General features: G+C 40.2%; 1 protein-coding gene across 8 annotated transcripts in view; it reads left to right on the top strand.

The window, feature by feature from the left end:
• EML6 (EMAP like 6) overlaps positions 1-21124 on the top strand; it is a 90969-nt gene that overhangs the window by 10891 nt on the left and 58954 nt on the right. For all 8 annotated transcript variants that reach the window (XM_042021050.1, XM_042021051.1, XM_042021056.1 and 5 more), the window contains one exon: positions 15845-16004. In XM_042021050.1, the coding sequence (XP_041876984.1) occupies positions 15845-16004 (160 nt within the window). The remainder of the gene's footprint in view (positions 1-15844; positions 16005-21124) is intronic.

Raw genomic sequence — 21124 nt, 5'->3', positions numbered from 1 at the left:
TATAACCGCCTGAAGCTACATGCTGCCAGGCAGTTACATAATGGCACAAAACTCTTCAGCCTCCACTGCAGCACTGAGACTAAAATACAGCAAAAAGGGCTCCCACGAGTCCGGTTCTCCGAGGTTTCACTGAAAGCACAACTCCAGGTTCCCAATCTCTGCTCTGAAGAGTTGGCTAAAAATCAAGAGAAAAAGAGAAAAAATAGTAATAGGCAAGAAAGTGAGTCACAGTGCTTACATAAAAACATAGAAAATCATAATTCCATGTTTGTTTATATAACTCCTGGTATTAGTCTCACAAAACAGAAGTTTGAAAGGCGTTCTTTGGATCATGGTAATCTCCCTTAAATACAGCATGTCATGGATTTTGGTGGTGTCCTAACTTCACACCTGCTCTTTCCTGTTTGTGACTGGCTGCACATCCATTAAAACCCAGATAAAATGAATTACTAGTTGGATAATTAATTACTGTATATTGCATTAGAAGACATGTTTTGAATAATAGGGAGGGTCCTATATTCTGAGGGTGCCTAGTAAAGCTGGTTCTATGGAAGGAGAGATAAGCTGAAGTGGTTTGCAAATATCTTTTCAAAATGTCTGATCAGTCTTTCAGTAGAGCAGGAAGATTGGTGAACACTTCCAGTGACACGCTGCTTCCTCAGAAATGTAATACTGAATGTTTTACTTATGGAAAATACTAATTTAACAACATGGCATAACTTTCTGTTTGAAACTTGCTGTATTTATGTTATCTTGATGAGAGTTCATTTTGAAGTGACTGTAAAGCAGTTCCATAAACATGACTTAAGTTACTGTTGAGTTGGATTTGGATGTGGCTTGTGGCTTTGAACAGTGTGTCAGGTATTTGTGTGGTTTCTTTCCATTGTCTGGCTGTGGTGCTCCTTGAGACCCTAAAGTCAGGACCTGAGCTTATTCCATGTGCAAGGGCAGCTTTCCTCAAACCTCTACCAAGTTTGTTGCCTAAAATAACACGAAATAGAAGTTCTGAACCATTTCCCTTCATGTTTTTCCCCAACTATCCGTTTTGTAGCCAGCACAGAAGGGAAGTTATCTGGTTCAGAGAACTTGCTAAATTCCCAGACTCTGTCCTCACTTTTTTGCTATTTCTCTTCCCTTTCTGTGGAGTTGCCACAGACATAATTTGCTTTTCAGCCATGGTGATGGCTCTGTGGGCACTGCCTTATGTGTGAACATATGAATTGCTCTGTTACACAGATGGATCATTTTAAAAGCTTGGAAGTAAATTAATCTTCCATGTCTAAAATTTCTAGAAAATACTTGAATTTCCAGGGCTTGGTTGTGTGTTTTGATGGGAACCGGGATATGGATCTTTAGCTTTCCAGAGCCTGGTGGATACACGAGTGTGACTAGGCATGTGAGGAAATCTTAGATCTGCATGGGAGATGGGTGAGAGCTATTTATTTTTGTAAATGCCTATTTTAAGAATATTGTAAATCTGAACAGAGAGTCTTGTTCTCTGACAGCTGGCCTTATGTGAGATAAAACATAATTTTCCTGTAAGGGAGCTGAGAAAGCAGCATGCATTTGTCTGAGCAAGGAGTATTTTGGCACTTGTGTCTATATCAGTATAAATTCACAATGGTATTTTGGTTAACTGTTAGACCTGGTGAAGGGTCATAAGATAATTTAAATTAAGAATAACCATGTATCCTGTGTTTCAACAGAAGCCAGGCTAAATGAAGTATGGATACACTGCCATTAAATAAGTCAGGTCTTCAGAATGCCCTGTTTCTTGCTGTATTAAATAGTTGTTTGATGGAATATTCTGAACGTGTATTGCATTTCCCATTTTCCCCGTGGTATCTGTTATTTTTCATTTTCAATCCATGGGACTCCCCACTGCCTAGGGCTAAATGTTCTTTCACCTTGTCATTTAGTTTGGTAGAAGTTATTTTATACATGATGACAGTTTAGTGCACTGCACACATTTTCTGCTGCTTTCTTCCTCCCTATCAGATATAACAATTTTATCAGCCTGAGCCCCTCAAAACTGAACATCTGCTGCAGCTGTCACAGGCTGCTATCAACAGAGCTGGAGTTTCTGTGATCCACCTTAGCCATTGTCAGGATTGTGTTCTGGGTTTTTAAACATATATACACACAAGTATAAATATATATAGTGTATATATATACATACACAATATTATTATATAATTCTGCAGTATTATATAATGCATAAATATAAGAATTTGATATTTTTGACTTTCAAATAAGTTGTTGACTAAATGTCATCACTCGATTACCCCTTTCACTTCTCTCTTTTCTGTGCTGGAGGAAGCAGTGGGGAGTGATGATGTCCCTTCATTCCATTTATGAACGCACTGCACTTAAACCTGGAATTGCTAAGCAGTTGGGACTATGTAGATGTTCAATATTGGCAAATCTAAGCTTTTTCTGAGTGGTGGCAGAATTTAGGCTCCTAGGAAATGTTTCCAGTAAAAACAAATCTCTTGCATTGTGACAGGAGGGTTTTTTCCTCTAGTATGTGATAGAAATTTAAAAAAAAAAAAAAAAAAAAAAAAAGGTGAGAGTCGCCAAAACAAAGCAATTGCCACAACCATGGTTTGTTCTTTGGGGCTTGGGCTGAGGCTTTAGGACAACATGCCCAAATATGTTAAAACAGAAGAGCTTCGCTGTATGTCAGCATGAATTTAAGGCATACGACGTTGCATTCTGCTCAGGAGGTCCTGGGGATTTTTAGCTCTTCATTTCTCTCTTCTGAAGACAGACCGTGGCGTTTCAGATGTCATTTCCAGTTATGTCCTGCACTGGTTATTCCTGTAGGAATGTTAGCATACTGTTTGTAACATGTTGGATTTCAGTTTTTCTCCTGGCTCGAGTCAGTGAGGTAGAACTGCTTTACTGGTACCCCTGGCATCCACCACCCCAAATGGGAAAATTCCAATGGAACGACTACTAGAGTAGGTTGGTCTCCTGTTTCATTCTTGGATTGCTTATGGATGTGGGGCTTCCCAGACTTGGTTGTTCATACAGCATGCCAACACATTTCACCTGTCTTCTGTTGAAAATGTTAGCATGTGTCTTTGATCAGCTATTTCAGAAACCAGCAAAAAACCCTGAGGAATTTGGTTCATAGACAAATCTGGCAGCATATCATATATTTTGAAGATAATCTTTATTTTCCTTAATTAGAATCCTCGTTTATATGCTAGAGTATGCTTTGATTGATTGAATATTTTTTCCTTTTTTCTCAAATTTATTTTATTTCTATTTCTTACTTTCTTGTAACAAGAAGGCGCAGCTGACAGAGTGAATAAAGATGAGTGCTTCTCACCAGCCTTCGGGGAGATGACTTCAGAGTTATCAATTAAACTCCCACTCAGCTGCTGGAATCTGCTCTGCATCATGACCCCACAGTCACCCCCCTAAAGGCTGCCTCAGTCTCTCTAACTCCGAGACATTCTTGGACTAATGTGGGAAGTTTCCTTGATGTCTTATTTCCTCTTCATTCTGTTCTTGCATCCTTTTTTTGTTTGTTTGCTTGTTCCACTCTCACCCTTCTTCGTAAAAATCCATATTTATGTTGTGGCTCCTCCCCTGAGTGGTTGAGGGCAATTAAATTCATCAGTAGAGGTATTTGTTCTGAAGAAGGGTCTGGATTGTTCCCAAAACACTCACCTAAAACCTGAGACCAACTTTCTATGGAACAAGCTATTTCCATCTGCCGGGGAGGAACTGTGACTCAAATGTGTGTATTACCTGTAAAGAGATTAAATGAAACCCTACAAAGGCTCCTCTTCCTAAACCTACATCTCAGTGTGAAGGTGGTTTTAAAATGAGTAATTGTTGGAAAAATAGATTGCAATCCTCAGGGTTTATGGGGGGGTTTTTTGAACTGCACCTGGAGATTTTAAGACACTGATAAGGGGTGATATACTGTTGGACCTGGTTTGGATAATTTGAAAAAAGTTAAAAACCCCATCTAGTAAGCCCTATTTTCAGCCAAATAAGATAACCTGAATGTTATTAAACTGAAGTGCAATCAGTTCAGTCGTTTTCTAGTTAAATAAAAAAATTATTATTATCTAATACCATGTTAAACAAAACAAATTTTTTTCAGGTGGGTTCCAGTCAAGTTATGAAGCTCATTTCCAAAGTAAAAATGCAAACATTTCTAGATCTGTTTATGGCTTCATGGTAAGATCATGAAAGCCAAAGTATATAATTTTACTATTTTAATATTTAAATAATAAATATGGAATAACGATTTTGCTTTCAATTTTTTTTTTCTAATTCTGAGATGATTACAGATTTTTTTTTACTTATTCCAGCTGCCTGCAGAATACAAAAATAAAAGCAAATGTATGCAAAATACATTGCTCAAATTAACATGCATTAAAATTCTGGTTGTTTCTCAACTCGTCTGGTATTTTTGCAAGAGAGAGCAGAATGTGGATAATGTGTCACACATCAGTCATCTCTATTAATCTTTTGCTTTCAGAAATACAAACCTGATCAGAAAATACTGACAGCTGTATTTTCAGCTGAGCTGCAAGTGTATCAGTACTGCAGTCTGTAATATAGATATTTTTAACCAACAAACTTAGGTACACTGGCATGGAGCTCTCCTCAGTTTTATTCTTCCTTCTATGGCAAATCTGGGAATTCCTCCAGTGCACTGTTACCTAAATTAAGTCTGCCTCCCATTTGATCTGTTTGCCTATACTGGGAGCACAACAAAAGATCTGAATCCCCAAATCAGCTCAGAAGCTGGTTTGCAGGACAAAATTCTGATAACGATACCCCTGACGTATGTCCCACAGACCCCGGGGAGAGAGTAACTTGAATTAGGTGAATTTATTGTGTTCAAATCCTACATTTTAATATGCACTTAAAACATTACGATTGTGGAGACGACTCTTGGGAAAACAGCATTTTGATTTATTTTACTTCAGTAGTTGTAGCAGAGACAGGATGCCTGATGCACTCGGCACGTTGGTATTAACTCCTGGTTTTTGGACTCTCTAGAGTAAGATTTGCTATTGTAGAAGTCTAAGAAGTAATTCGATTTTCTAGTTCTGATGAATTACAGCTTCTCATCTGAAAGCACTGCTCATACCCACATGAGTCTGAAAAACCACGTTTTTAGAGCTTGCACAGCCTTTGTGAGATTCCAGAAGGCAAAGGAATATTTTACTTTGGCTTTTGTAATTATTATTAATGTTTACATTTGAAGCTGCTTCTTTCTTTTTAGTTCCTTAGACAGTGGATTGATGGAATAATAAAACGGGCTTCCTAACTCCTCAGGAAGCCTGCTTTTGTATGGCCCTCCAGACTGGGGTGAACTTGATTTTCTAAGTAACTAATGAAGCCATTCCCTTCTTTTCTCCTTAGTTTAATTTTTTTTTTTTTTAATAAAAGCAGATAAAATACTTACATAACATGGCAGTACATGAATTAGAGGAAATATTCAATAACATCACAGGAAAATACTATGGATTAAAAAGAAATTAAAAGTGGAACAACTAAAACATTTTTAAGTGACCATACAAAGTTGATTTGACTATTAAACATAATAGAATTATTGTTTTACACATTAAAATGACCAATAAACCAAGAAACACACAAAAAAGTTAAAACAAACCTTTTTCTTTATTATAGTTTCTATATACAGTTAACTTCTAAAAATGACCAAAGTGAATTTCTGCCTTTCAGTAGATACAGGTGCAACTTGTTTAATTCACAGATCTTTTGGGCTTTACACAAACGGTAGCAGTTTCCTACTATTTTAGTAATTTCTGTAAAGATAAACTCAACAATATTTGTAAGTGCTAAGTGAAGGAAGATATGTCTTGTGAATTGAGACTTGTGAATTGAGCATATTGAGGTGCATTTTCACAAGTGGAGCAAAATACACACCATCCTTCAGTGTGAACAGCTGAGTTTTGGACACATTTCAAATATCTGCAGGCAGTCCATAAGCCAGACTCCCATTAAAATTGTGTCCTTTGCTTACTTGTGCCTAATAAGGATTTTATTTCAGTAAAAAGCTTCAAAATGAGCTTCCTTTCTCTAGACATTTAGAAACCTCCACTCAGCCAAGCAAACACCTCAGATCCATGAGATGTTTAGTGTAACATCCCTGCCTTAGACATCAGAGATTCCACTGAGAAAAAGACCTTGGCTAGAGAGTGGATTTTGTGGTATCAAATTGATGTGAACTATAGTCTTAGCTTTTGTTCTGATAAAAAGCAGCTCTGTCCTCTGAGGACTTTCTGTTGTCTGCCACCTGTTAAGCACAGATTGCTCTCAGGTGAGCATTTCACCTGAATTTAATCTGCAGCATTTGGAAGTAACAGAACTAATCAAGCAATGAGCAATGAAAGTCCCTGCACCTGAGTTGCCAGGCCCTCGTTTGTAACAAACATGGGTCAGCTGGGAGGGGGTGGGAGTAGGAGGTTATGTAAAGGGTTCCGGTAAAACTGCCCTGTTAGAAGCTGCTCTGGAGCTTTGGTAAGTGCTTCTTTTATTTATTTATGCCTTTTTAAACAACCAAACAGCCAAAAAAACCCAAACCCACAAAGCCTGTGGTAGAAAGGAGAGAAGGCTAAAAGGGAAGCGGTGGAAAATTCTAATCAGCATTACTTTCTGAGTGTGTTGCTTTGGTGTTTTCATGCTTATCTTTCTGGACTCTATGTGCAGAGTATTGGTATGCTGTTGGTGAATCATTTGTTGGTTTTACTGTGGTGCTGCATAATTCTGTCATCAGCAGGACAGCAGGGTACGGTAAAATCAAGGTGTTGGTTTCAATCTTTAGTTGCTGTGTGTTGGCTCTAAAAGCAATGGTACTTAGCTGCTTTTTGTTTAATACCAGGCTATAGCTGGGTAAGGTCTTTTGCAGCTAAAACAGGCTCTGGGAAACCAGGTAAATTCTGTTATCTGAGAAGTTTAACAGAGGTTTTGTTTAATCTGTCCCACACAAAAGAGACACTTGATACTTAGAATCTTCAGGCTGTGTCACACAATGTAAAGCAAGACAAAAACAGTCACACTTAACTTTAGTAAGTGCACTTCTCAAAAAAATAAGATTGTTTTGTGGCTAACTGTATAGAAATCTTTCTTGTCTGAATTGTTAGAAAAAAGGAAAATGGATTTATATTTAGTATTTGTTATAAACAGTGTTTGAATTTTTAGGAGTGGTGTTTGTATTTGTGTTCTGTACAATTAACTGGTGAAGCAGAATTTCAGAAGCCTGGCAAGAGTGCTCGTAGAACTGATAACTCATGACTTTGCTGCTGATCCATTGTGACTGGAGGTTCAGAGAACAGACCCATTCTGATGTTACATATGGTTCCTATTTGCTCTGCAGTGGTTTCTGCCCCAGTTGATGTTTGTTGTTATTCACTTCAGCATGGCCAAACAGGGAGCAGGATTTCCATATGATCGTATAAGAACTTTCTATTTCTTTGCTGTTTCTGCTGATTTTCAACCTCTAAAATAGAGAGATATTTTCCTTGAGAACAATTGTTGGTCTTGGCTTCACATTCCTGTGAGATAATGAGCGAAAAAAAGCATTCTTAGTAGCACTGAAAACTCCCCCTACCCTGAGGGGTGTAAAAATGAACGTTTTTTACCAGCCACATCTAATATTGCCACATTTATCATTCCTGTAGACATTCAGTGTACAAAGAATCATCTGCTTTTGACCCATGAAATGCGGTGTGTTGGTTTGATATATTATGGAATTAAATCCTTCCTCTTCTCTTCTTAGGCACTAAAGTGCCTAAACTTTAAATGTTGTAGGGCAGGGTAGCCATGAGAAGAAGGCCCAAATAGGAGGCAGCTGTGTCTTTGTTGCACTTGAAGTAAAAAGGCTTAAAATCCTTATTTCTGATAATCAGATGAGGGCAAACCTATGCAAACAGTATTATTATCCCAGTGTGAATTTTTAACAACAGCCTGAGAGTTTTGTCAGACCACACAATTTGTCACAGATGTGAATATACCTGGGGATATGATGAGATAAGATGAAATCTCTTAAACTAAAAATGAAAGTGGGAGTGATCTGGGAAAGTTGTGACAATGGCTGGGTTTTTTTCCTTGTTCTCTGCAGTATTTCCCATTTCTCCTTGGCTGTTCTCCGGGTTTTTTGGTTATTTTTATCACATCTTCTATATTGTATTCATTTTGCAGCTCCCCCATGATTCCTCTTTTTGTCAGCTCTATCTTTTGTCTGTCCTGTTTCCAAAATTTTCTTCCCATTTTCCCTCTCCTCTTTTCTCAGCTGTTCCTGCAAATGTTTTGATTCAGACTGTGATCTGTATAGTTATACCCATATTCAGTGCTGACTGTTGGCTATACAAAAAGCAGAGTAGATCCAGGAAATGCCAAAGCAGTTGTGCCTGAGTCAGCCTCTGGAGAGAACAGGAGAATCCCCCTGGGAATCCCTCCTGCTGTGCTGCCAAGCACGGGGGGCCATCTGCACCCATCACTGTGCTTCGGGCAGTTAATTAATTAGTGCCTGTGGGCAATTAATTAGTGCTCAGATTTGCTGTTCACTGTGACCACCAGCTGTAGGCCTGTCTGCTTAGGCTTTGCCTGAATGATCATCGCATCTCTGCCTTTGGGGGAAAGGCACAGCTACATCCAGGCTGTTTTCAGTTGCTTCAGCCCTGGAGTGTGGTGACATGGGAAAAATAAAGGGTTTGATTCCCGGCAGCTGGGCGTGGTTTGTGTGTCTGGTTTGGGTTGCATTTGGTTCGGGTGTTTCCACAGTCAGGCTGGAATAAGGTGAACACAGGAAATGAAGGAGGCTCCAACATGTGACAGTGATTTCTTCACTTCCAGACTTCATCTGATGTATGAATTTTATATTTTTGATTACAGTGTTCAGACTGGCCTTCAAATTCCTTATACCAGATGACCATTAAAGTTTTGCTGGTTCCTGGTGAGCAGTACTAGATTTACAGCAGTGTTTCATTAGCTTTCCATGTATTGAGAAATCGCTGATAGCATTTAAGTTGCTGTTTTTATCTCAGCATCATAAACCAATATCTTTTTGCTGGTTCATTGTGTATTTTATTACAGAACGTGTTACATTGTCCATAAAAGTATCGTAAGCATAGAATAGGGCAGGGGCAAATACAATGCTGAACTAAGTACAGTTCTTGCTCTTTCCTGACCCTCTCTTTCTGGTCTCCAATTCTAGCAGGTTTTTCTTTACAGCTGATAGTTTCAGGTCCGTTTTACTGATTGCATCCAATCACAATGCTTTTATCAAGGAAGGTGTCATGTGTATCTGTCTTGGGTATTTATTGACAACTGCTTTGGCCATCAAAACGGGTGTTTGGTTCATCATCATGAATTCAAATACCGTTAGACTCAAATAGAAACTCTGAGCATGCATGGGAAAACTGGAATATGGTGGTTGAATTTCAGAGTTACACAGTGGGGTCTCTTTGGGGTAGTGTGGCTGCACATTTTCTCCTGATCACTTGTTGCTCAAAACCCACAATTCATGAGGACATCAGCAGTTGTTGTTGCTTAGTTTTCAGTGTCATAAAGTGGGCTTTGGATAAAATCTCCTAGGATTACTTTTCACTGGGAGAAGCTCGGAGTTGCAAAATATCCCTGAGTTATCCATGAAATAACATGTATGAGGAAATAAATCATTAGAGAATTGCAGCTGTGTGTGAAGAGGAGCCCCAAGTGCTTCAGGACTGTGCTGCAGTGCTGTTCCCTTTTTATTTGGGAATCTGCCCAATATTTCTGCGTGTGCAGATGCATATGAATGTAAATCCGAGCTGATCTTAAAGTGCAGAATGCTTTTGCTCAAAGCATTGCATTTTAAGAGCTTTTTTTCTCTTGCTTCTTTCACCTTCTGTTATTGGGGAAATTTTAATCACTTGTTCAATAGCTATTTATTTTTTAAATCTGGCTTGACTCTGATCCCTCTGTAGTTCCATGGTGCCATGAGAAATTCCGTGTTCTGCCATGCTCAGGCCTTTTGGAACTGATCTGTCAAGAGTTCTAATACGCCCTGGGCAGCTGAATAAACCATATTGAAGTGTGGTGGAATAACTCCATGGGCTTGAATAACAAACACTGGCACAAGGAGCAGGTCAGTAGGAATTTTCCCAGGATAAAGAGTGGCAGGAATGCTTATAACTTTGCTTCTGTCACCGTTCTACCTAGGTGAGTTCTGCAGAATAGTCAGAAATCAAACCCTTGTGAAGATGCCCCTTGGATTCCCAGGGCACTTTAAGTGTGCTCGAGCGGAACAGCAAGCTGTTAATGTGTGTGTTTCCAGGACCTTTATTAGGTCTGAGCTGCACATCCACTTCATAAATGATTCCATTTGGGCTCGGTTTGTGGCCCAGCCCAATGCAGTGATTCCAGTCACAGTTTGCTCTGACTTCATTTGGATCTGGGGGTGTTTGCTTCCTTGGAGGAGCAGATGGGATCTGTCTGGGACAGGTCACTGAATTCCGGAATTGCAGTGCAGAGTCAGCCTGGCTTCTTGGAAATAGGAAGCTGGTGCAGAGTGATGAGTAAATGCTAGAACCTGTGGCTGTGTGGCTCTTCTTCCTACACAGGGAGCATGGAGGGGAAAACCAGCAGTGGAACAGCTAGTAAGAGCTTGGAACTAAAACATGCCTAAGTGATCTTAATAAAAGCCTATCACTCTGTACACATATCCTGTTCTCTGTTATATATAAACAAGATATTGCCATGTAGAAATCAAGCCAGTAAATTAAAACATTGCCATTGCAGTATTTCCATCAGCATTTGTTTTTATTTTGTCAGGATAAATATGCTCTGTACTCGAGTTGCTTGCAAGAAGCATGTGGCAATATTTAGTATATTTAAAAGTATCATTAGACCTTTATGTTCAGATGTGTAAATTCACTTGTATGAGTGTGTGCATTAACCGTATTATATGTGCACACAGAGAGTCTCTGTGTCTCAGGGCTGACAGATCTGTTCTCTCTGTTCTCCCACTTGTTCCACATGCTTGCAGTGCCCTCCCAAAGCCTCCATCACCTGCCCAATGGTACATGCCGATTAAAATTGGTTATCGTGGCATGTGATCTGCCTGCCAGCTCTGTGCTGCTCTGCGGGTCTTGGGCTTGTGCTGGAGGAGCCAAAGGTTGGGAGCTGTGATTGTGCACGTGCAACAATATCCTATGTTGTTAAGAGCTGGATTTTCCTCAAAAGATGGTTGTGGTGTTGCAGAAGTTATTTGGGGGGGAGATAAGATGTAGCATTAGCCTGTCAGATTGCTGCAGTTTTCCTCTCAATGCTCTCTCAATTTTTACAGATCTCGTGGGGTTTGTGCGGGTTGTTTTCTTGTTACCTTGTTACTCTTCCCTTTTTTCTGGCTCCTCTTCCTTTTCTGGTGTTCCCTTGCTCCTGAAGGCCCCTGCATTTGCTTCCATTTAACTGCTGGTCTTTGTTCCATTATTCCTTTCAATGGGGCTTGGTGATGTTTTGTGTTGTATTCAGAAACAGGGATCAGGCTGCATCTTGCTTTATTTTGCTGCTGAAATAGCTCTGTCTGTACAGCGAGTTCCCTTTTGACCCCACAACTGAGGAAAGAAACTCATTTTGCTCTGTGAAATGGGGAATTGCTGAGTGAGTGTTTGTGTTCTTCGCTGCCATGTGAGGACAGCTCTGTCCCTTAGCACTATGTAAGCAGTAAAATCCCTGGTTTTCCTATGTGCGGCTGGCCTGCCAGGAGCCTGGAAGTGTCCTGCCAGAAGCAAGAGGAGGCAACAAAGGAGAAAATACCTGCTGGCACATAGTGGCTATTTTGGGACAGGCTTGGAGCTTCTTGGAAATGATGTTTCTTCAGAGATATTTTTGCTGCAGAGAAAAAAGCCTCAGAAAAATTGTTGTTGTCTAGTATGTCCTTTGTTCAAGCGTAGCAGAGTCAGTGCCCTGAGTACTTCACAAGTTTCACCTAAATTCTGAGGAAAGACCTGCTGTGTTCTCTGTTCTGCTAAACTGTGGGGTTTGTAGGTGGTTTTTAACAAGAACCATCAATTCTTTCATTGTGAAAAGAGACTTCCTGAGGAGAATTGATAGAGTACAGACACTATCTGCCTCTCCCGAAGTCTCCATTAACATGATCTAGCGCTGTTACAGAAAACTGCAGAATTCTGTGAAGGTTTGTCTAAACAGGAAAGGTTATTCCAAATTTAAAACTGGATGCATTTGAAATAGAGATTAATTGATCAGTGTCTAACTATCTCGAGTTAGTTTAGATTAACATCAAATTTACGTGCTGCTTTAAAGTGCAAAACATCCCAGCATGGAGGATGAATTATATTGTCAAGAGCAGGTGATTTCAACCAGTCTAGTGATTTTGTTCAGAACTGCAGGTGTTTGTTTCCTTTTCAAAAAGCACTTTCTTTTTTGTCGGGTGGGATGCTCTGGAAACCAGCTTTGGTTTGTATGAACAAAGAATCATTGATAGGATGGTTATTAAAAGATTCAAATGAATATGACATTTGAAATAGAAAACATAACTTAAAAAATTATGCACCAAAACTACAAAAACAAATGTTCAGTTTTTGGCTGCTGCAGTGAAAAAGTGTTTTGCCTCTCTGATAAGTAGGATAGTGCAGTGATAGATTTAAAAGACCCAGAGTAGTGAGATTTAAACCTCTATCCCTCATCTGATACACCCATTTCAAGGTCTCCATCAATTCCCTATGCCTGTATTAAAGATAACAGAAGTGCTTACTTTTTGCAGCATCAGGGAGCAATTATCTAATGCAAGTTAACTGCTGTGAGCCAAAATGCATTTTTACTTTGATTACTTTAGGCTTTCTTGATGTATTTCAGTATTTGGAGCCATAGAAAAGTCTAGTTTGGAAGGGGCCTTCAGACATCATCCAATCCAACTTTCTCTTGAGAGCACGGCCTTAGATTTGATTGTTTGGGGTCCTGTCAAGCCAATTAAGTCCTGAACCATTTCCAGTGAGAGGAATTCTACCGCTTTTCTAGGCAACTATCCTGATCTTTAGTTTTTCTAGTGAAGAATGTTTTCCTTGTACCCAGACAATGTTTCCCTCAAAACAGCTGGTGTCTCTTTCCTTTGTCCTCTCCCTGTGCATCCATGTGAAAAGAGCATCTCCACCTTCTCTGTAACTGCTTTTGAGGCTTGAGCCACCTCTAAACTTTTCTACTTAATTCTACCTTGGAACTTCAGATTTGTACTCTGCTTACAAGTGTATGGAACCTGTTAGAGAAAGCCAATATAGACAGAAATACAGTGTAGACAAGAAGCAAATACTTTTAGTCCACTGGAATTCTAATGTATTATTTAAAAAAAAAAAAATCTTGGAGCGGGATATTATTGCAACAGAAATTGTGGAGGTGGTGTGAGTTTCCCATCTGGCAAGGCCCCCAGACCAGATGGATCCACTAATGACTTTTATAGAGCATTTCATCAGACCCTGCTGGAACACGAGTGCGGCATCTTTAATTATCCTAAATGAACACGGTTTCAGCCTTGGATGCTTAGATTCAGGCTTGTTGATCTTGGAAGGGAAGGAAAAGGAAATGTTCCCTGAAAGATCATCTTCCTAGCAGATGTTTTTATTAATGAGGTATAATGTTAAAATATTACCTGAGCTTTCTTGGCTCATCCTGAATGGATCATTTGCGTAAAAGAAGTGCCTGTGGATGCACTTAAAGAGCTTTTTTGCAGACACATCAGAGTGCTTTTGGAATTTACACAGGCACATTCAGCCAGGAATCCCATTGCTTTCTTTGCCTTCCCTGGAAGGAAAGGAATGGGCACTCCCAAAGAGTTGATCTCTGCCTCTTTCCCTCTGTGTGCACCTGCTCCTGTTGCTGTTCCCACAGAAAGAAGTTCTTGTGTGGGGAAGTGTCTGCCAGGAACAGTGGGCAGCACCAGCAGCAACTGCTGCTGCTTTGATCCCTTGTTTCCATCCCAGCTCCTTAGCACGAAGGAGTTTGTGTCCTTTTCCCTCAAACCTGGAAAACAGAGACATTTTCTTGGGAAATTTCTTCTGCTCACATTCCCCTCCTTCCCTCCCCCCACTTAGATCTCGTCCTCCTTGTAGAAGGAATAGGAATTAACCCTGCAATAATTTGTTTTCTATACCATAAATTGCTGTTATTTGAATGCCTTGTCTCTTCTAATCATATTTTCATAGAAATATAACAGTATTTCAGTGTTTTCCAGTGGTGCAAATAGTGATGCGGTTTCATTACAAATGGTCTAGTTGTGGGATGTTGGCTTAGAAAAGTTGAATAAATGCACCTTTACAGTTCAAAACACAGGCAATGAAGCTGACACCCATTTAAGGAGGCAGAGAAGGGCATGGAAATCTTACACCCTGAAGACAGCATGGGATCTCTGCAACAGAGATATTGTATAGGTACACTTAAAATTTTTATAGTTGAACACACATCAAACGTGTAAGTCATATACAGGTATCAAACAGTCACCAAGAGTTGTTCTTGAAATTTGGCTTCATTTCCTTCCTCTAACCCACTGTTCTATCTGCCAAAAATAAGCTCTTGATTATCTAAGAGCCAGACTGAACGTGGGCAGGGGGTGTGCATCGGAAAGGCTGGTGGCGGGAGATGATGTCCTCAGCAGGGGTGGGAAATCAGATTGCTAATTTAGGTGCCAAAAATTGATATTATTCCCTAATTTTAGTTCCCCCACTGGCTGACTTCATGCATCAGAAAGGATAAAACAAATACCAGAGACATTCAGTACAGATGTGCTGATGTTTAGGAAATATGTTCCTGCTCTGAACCCAAGAGAAGGCTCTGGTGTGTGAGAACTGCTCTGAGCTAAATGGTGGCACATGTGATTAAGTTCTCCTCTAGCAGTGAGAAGAGATCAGCCCAATTAATCTTTTCTTTCTGGTTCTTGAAGAAAAGTATCCTAACTTAATTACAGCTATCACACCTTAAGTTTGTGGTGTCACCTTTTATTGCCTGTATAGGTTTAGAACTGAGGTAAACTGGTACTCTATATAATGTACAACCCAAGCCTGGGGAGGAAAGGAGGAATGGGCAGGGGAGATAGAACAGTTAAATTGTGCTAATATTGTTCTTTTTCCTTTAAATGCATATGTTTACAAAACTTTCTTAAGCTTTTTGATTAATTTTTCTTAATAATTAGTTTTATCTGCTCCTGGGATAGCAGAAGTACTCAGCTCCCCTCAGCCACCTGTTGAGTGCCAGTTTATTAATAGGATGTTTTTCCTTATTCCATGTGTAGCTCCCATGCTCAGCCATTGTTCAAATTTGTTTCCTGGGCAACTGTGTAAATCTGCCTTTGTATTCATATGACTTTGCAGAGGGGGGTTTATTGTTATTTTCATATTTGAAGGGTTGTGAACAGAAATATGGTTTGATGCTGGTGAAACAATTTATTTGTGTCACCCTGAGATTGCTATGTTTAAACATATAAAGATGAAAGGATTTCTTGTGTGTATTTCTCATAGTGAACAATATTCATTATTGGGCCTCTGGTCCATATTTCAGAATATTTGAGCTGATGTGCAAAAGAGGAATAAATAGTAGAAAATCATCCATTATAAACCTGTGAAAGACTAATATCTAAGTCTGTGTGTTCAATCAGCTTATCAATCAAAAGTATTTAAAAATTCTCTGGTTATGCTTTTCCTTTTTCTAGTTAAAATATTATTACATGATAAATTGTACTCTGCACTCACCATGTCACTCTCTGCAAAACATTCTAAGTAAATACTGGAAGAGACTGCGTTTTGAAGACAGCTGCTGTGATCATTCCCAAGGTGTGTTATAACTTGAAGTGTGTTGTTTGCAGCCTTGCAGTTCACCCGGATAAAACGCTGGTAGCCACAGGGCAGGTTGGGAAGGACCCCTACATTTGCATCTGGGATTCCTACCGTGTGCAGACCGTGTCTGTCCTGAAGGATGCGCACACGCACGGAGTCGCCTGCCTGGCCTTCGACTCGGACGGCCAGGTCAGTACAGCTCCTTCTCTGGGTTCTGAACTGAGCTGGATTTCTGGTTCTCAGAAAGATGCACGTTCCGTGTTTTGTGTTTCAGTAGCTGCAGTGCTGGAACTGCTGTTCCGATTTAATTGTGATTGCAGTTCAAGGCCTAGGTTTGTATTGTAATTGTAATTGCAGTAGGAGGACTGCAAATGCAGCTCGTGCACAGGGGGTGCTTTTGGGATGAAATCACAGCTTGGCCTCTGAGTGGAGTGGAGGCATCAGGTGTTGGACAGGTATCCAGAGCAGAAATGCCCCTCTGTGGCTTAACTGCAGTGGCTTCACCATGTACTTGTTACCTGCTGTCCCAAGAAATCAGTTCCTGGCAAAGCCCTCACAACCCTGCAGCTTTTCTGGCAGAAGAGCTGCACTAATTTCACTGCTGGGAGAGTCTCCTTGGCTGGGGTGCACAGGCAATTTAATTGAATAATGGCATTGGGACACACAGTGTTGCATTGTACAATGGGATTAGTCTAGATGATACCTTGAGACAAAATTTAAAGTATAACTAAATGGTGGGCTGTTCCCAGCTAAACACAAGGATTTTTTTCTCCCGGGCAGTATTAAAAGCTTTCAGTTTTGAGTGAAGTAGAAGGCAAACAGACCTAAAAGTCACATATACCTGAGAAATACTTCACAGAGCTTTATAAATAAATATCTGGCTGTGCAATTTTGTCATTATTGATGACAATTTTGTCCTGGTGAGTTTCTTGATGTAATAGTTGCTAAAGTATTTTTAGGAATGCTTAGATTAGCTGATACCAAAAACCTCAGACAAGAAAACCCTCAGATCAACAGAACAAAATTTCTAATGGTGTAATATTTTTTTTAAGATACTGTTCATTCAGAAATAAATGCTTTTCATTTTTCCCCTCATTTTTAACTTCGTGAGACTGGTGGTTAAACTTAAAGCTATTTAAGCACCTCATGGGAATGAAGACTCAGGAGCCCAGAGGGTGTTTGAGGTGGAGGCCTTCCTGAAGATCCTGCTGGGTGCTTGCTGTAATTAAAACCCAAACTCACTCCCGGGTTGACCTTGCAGAACAGTGACAATTCCCTTTCTGGAAGTGCTTGGGAAGTTGCAGTTTATTCTGGAAATAAAAAACTGCATTGAACACTTTTCTATCTGGAGAACAACCAGTGCTGGAGAACATGAATATGGATAATGCATCTTGGCTTTTGCTGCTCTTCCTGGCTTTGCAGGAGAAGCTGCTGCACTGAGCCAGAATTAAAGGGCATGGTAGGAAGTCTGTGAGTATTTGGAACTCAGAGCTGCTGGCTGTTCTGGTTTGTTATGCAGCATTCCCAAGGGAGCTGGTGTCTGTGACGGGGCAAAACAGGTTGTGCAGACACTGCTTGCACCTCCCAGTGCAAAGCTTTCCTTCTTTTATATGCAAAGGTTGTTAAAAGCCAGGGAAGATTTGCATTTCAGCCTCAAAACACAAATAAATGCAACAGTCAGGTATGGTGTAGATGCAATAAGAGCTGTATTCTTTTCACTGCTAACTCTGCCAGCTGTCCATTTCCTAAATAAAAGTACGCAGAAGCAAAGCCCGGGTGACTCTGCTGCATTCCCAGAGGGGATCTCCATGGATTCAGCTTGGCTCCTTGTGCGTTCCTGTGCGACTGCCGCGCCATGTGCAGGTCTCAAACACAGGGCCATCCTACCTCTCTCTGAGCCAAGTTAATTGACTCTTATTGAACTAGAAACTCTGGGATATCTGTTCCTTTTGGATGAATTAGTGGGGAAATATTCCTCCTGGCCAGACTTGAGCTGACCCTGCACGGAGACAGCACAGTCGTTCCTGCAGTGCTTCCCTGGCATCGTGTTCCACGGGGTGGAGAACGCAGATCGGTGTGCACAGGCTTTGTTATTGTTTCTAATAAATGGAGATGATCAATACACATGGGAGAGCTTGAATGCTACCTTTGTTTTATATACCTTCAGTACAGCTTTTGGCGACAAGTAGGGTCAGAGTGAACTTCCTATTTTGTTTTACCTGTGTTTAATGCAGTCCTGATGGGAGCTGAATTTCTTGCAGAAGTGTTGCTGTTTAAAAATACATCGTTTAGTCTGGGCTTTTTCTGTCTGAGCAGGAGCTGCCATTTAGCAGGAGGGAAACTGCACTTTGTTCAAATGTTTAATGAGGAGTTGTCATTTTGCCTGCAATTAAAATGTCTTCAATCATGAGTTAACTAAAGTTTGTCCTTAAAAGTACTAACATCTCCGCTTCACAGAATTACCTACAAAGCAGGTGCCTCATACTGAAGTATTTTATCAGTACTACACAGTTCAATTTCTGCTCTGACTTATTTCAGATTAACCCTTTTTATGTGCTTTTAAAAATATTTTTTACTGGAGTGGGAAGGGCACTGCCATAGTTCATACACACCTCATGAAAAATTTAGAAATGCAACATTAGGCTTCTTTAGCCAGATCTTCCAAATCCATATAGATTCTTAAATAATTGTTTAATTTTGTGCCTGAACTACTTGGCAGATATTTTCTTCTGGTAGTTCTGTGAATTCTCTGAATAGAATTCAAATTCTCTTCCAGAAGGAGAACTAAAAGTGTGTTTCTACCAAAAAGGAAATTCAGCATTTATCACTTTTCTGCCGGCAGGAGACCTTCCTCAGCAGGCCTGTGTTAAAAGAAAATACAAAATACTTCTTAGTTTCCCATAGTGTTTTCACTGCTGATACCAAAGTCGGCAAGGGAATAAACTTTCTAACACAATTTGAAGTTTTAAAAAGCAGCCATTCCGTATTCCAGCCCTGGACACAGTTGGAGGAGTGATTTTTTTCACTAATCACGACTCTGTGTCATGAAACTTTACAACAGGTCATTTATTCCATCCTGATCAGACATATTACAATGTATTTCCCAGCTAATACATAAACACAATTTTCCCCAGAACTAATTTCCATGCCTCTGCCCCTTACTGGAGCTCCGTTTGTGATCCTAGAGCTTTGTCTAAAGGGGTCTCTGGTGCTTGTACTCACTGAGAGCCCCCAATATTGTAATGACCTTGCCTTGAACTTCTCTTAGGGCGTGCATTGGATTTTCTTGTTTCACAACTGCCACAAAACCCGCTCAGGTTCCTCATTATCTGTTTATCCACTGGTTCCAGCTACCTTTAGTATCCTGTGGGTCTTTTATATGCTTCTATCTAGTTGGCTAGTTAGTTGTTACACTCTATTTTGCAGTTTCAAGGGAATGGAGCATTTCTATCCTCCATGTTGTCTGTCAAGTCCCCCCTTCTCTTGAGACTGTCTCTTTCAGACAAGTCTCAATACTTCATGTTCCAGCACAAAGTGTTGCAACAACTGTAGCATTGAATTAAATTGCTTTCCAAAATCAAAGGAGTATAATTGGAGATTGTCCTGCACTCCCTGGATGGAAAATGTTCTCTTGGCCCTAACTCCTCTTCGTGGTTGTTGCCAAAGTACCCTGGGGGGAGACATTAATAGTGCTTGGAAATAGGAACCTTTAGGAAGCCACTTATAGGCATTGTCTCCACATATAAAATAGGTCCCATTCCCAGTACCGAAGGTCTGATTTCCTATTTCCCACTGTTGGCCTGCTGATGGATGCAGGGCTCAGATGTGTGATTCTTCTGTGTCCTCAGTGCCATTGGGCCAGTGGAGTTTCTCAGTGGCCCTGCAGCTGGGAGTGGTGTGACACTGACCAGCTCCAGCACCCTAAGTTCTATGGACATTTTGAGTAATGTTAAAGCACAGAACTCCATCCACACTGTGAGTTCTAGCTATAACAGGGTTATGTTTCTTAAGGGGAAATATTATTAAATCCTGCAAAAACTATCATTTTATTTCTTTGTTCCACTGTACAAACTTCTTTAACTCTCCCCTCACAACTCTGTTATGAGTCAGAGCCCATTGACAGAGTTCTACCCTCCCCCCCCATAGGGTGAACCCTCCAAGGGAACCTTGTTCCTCCCAACAATATTTGAGAACATATCCAGACTGCCTCATGAAAACATTCTGTTCCTCTAGGAGCAGCTCATTTCCTCTCTCTGTATTTTGATTCCAGTGGAAGGAGACTGGACTCAGAGGAATTTGTGGTAAAAGTCTGTAAATAGTTTTTTCTGGTGGTGAGGGGTCTTGAGTAGGGTCTTTTGGATGGTTTTTGTTTTGTTGTTTTCATTAGCCCCACATTGCTTAGTGCGTTTTCTGGTGGGACGGTGGTTAAGTTCTGCATTATTCACTAGGCAGGTATTGCATTGGGATAATGCCTGTTGTCAGCTCCCATTAAACCCAAGTCCCAAAACATCTTTTCATTCCTCTAAATCAGGAAACTGTAACTGTTAAGACAGCAGAGGGTGTGTGAACCTACTGCACTTGATGCGGAGGCTGTTGAGGGGCTCTCCCAAAAGGGAAAATGTGCACTGTGGATTTACACTCAGGAATGGGATGAAAAGGCCTTGAGTACCTGCTCTCTGAATTATTGCTACAGGATGAAAACTGGAGCCTTCTGTTCCGCTCTGAACAGTTACTTTCTCTCTCTGTTATATGGTTGTTAAGGGCTTTATTGCATTAAATGTTTTTTCTAATACAGCATGTCAGAGGAGTTTCTGGTAATGAGACTTGTTTTCTTTGGTGGCTCAGTCCTTTTCTGTTATCACAGACAGCTCTAGATTTGAAACAATTTGCTTACTGAAAGTTTGAGCCCATTTTTTATGGAATTCATGTTAAGTTGGACAAAATGAGGACAGTCACTGGAAGGGAAAAGACCTACAACTTCCATAGTAATTGCTGATCTTCTGGGTATGTCAGAGATGGATGCACTCTGCTTTTTCCCTTCCAGATTTCCCCCTCCATTTTATTCTGTTCTTTTTATTTCTTGCATTATTGAGATTGAAAAGTGTTAAAGTTAGGTTCTTTTAATTGATGACCAAGAAAACTTGAATTTAGCTTGGTTATTAATGAATTAGTTATTTTAACTGGTGATTTGATACATCAAGCTATATAAAAGGTAATTATTAAAAGTACATCCAGTTCTGGTTCTAAAGCTCAACAAAATGAGCATAATGAACAAAGCAGTAGTTGGAAATAGTGAAAGCTTTTATTTC

The sequence above is a fragment of the Corvus kubaryi genome, unplaced genomic scaffold, assembly GCF_017639235.1.
Source record: "Corvus kubaryi isolate FWS band 111438036 unplaced genomic scaffold, C.kubaryi_AGA036_p1.0 37103, whole genome shotgun sequence".
Taxonomy (NCBI): domain Eukaryota; kingdom Metazoa; phylum Chordata; class Aves; order Passeriformes; family Corvidae; genus Corvus; species Corvus kubaryi.
Note: the sequence above shows the minus strand (reverse complement) of the source record. Positions and strands in the feature narration are given on the sequence as shown.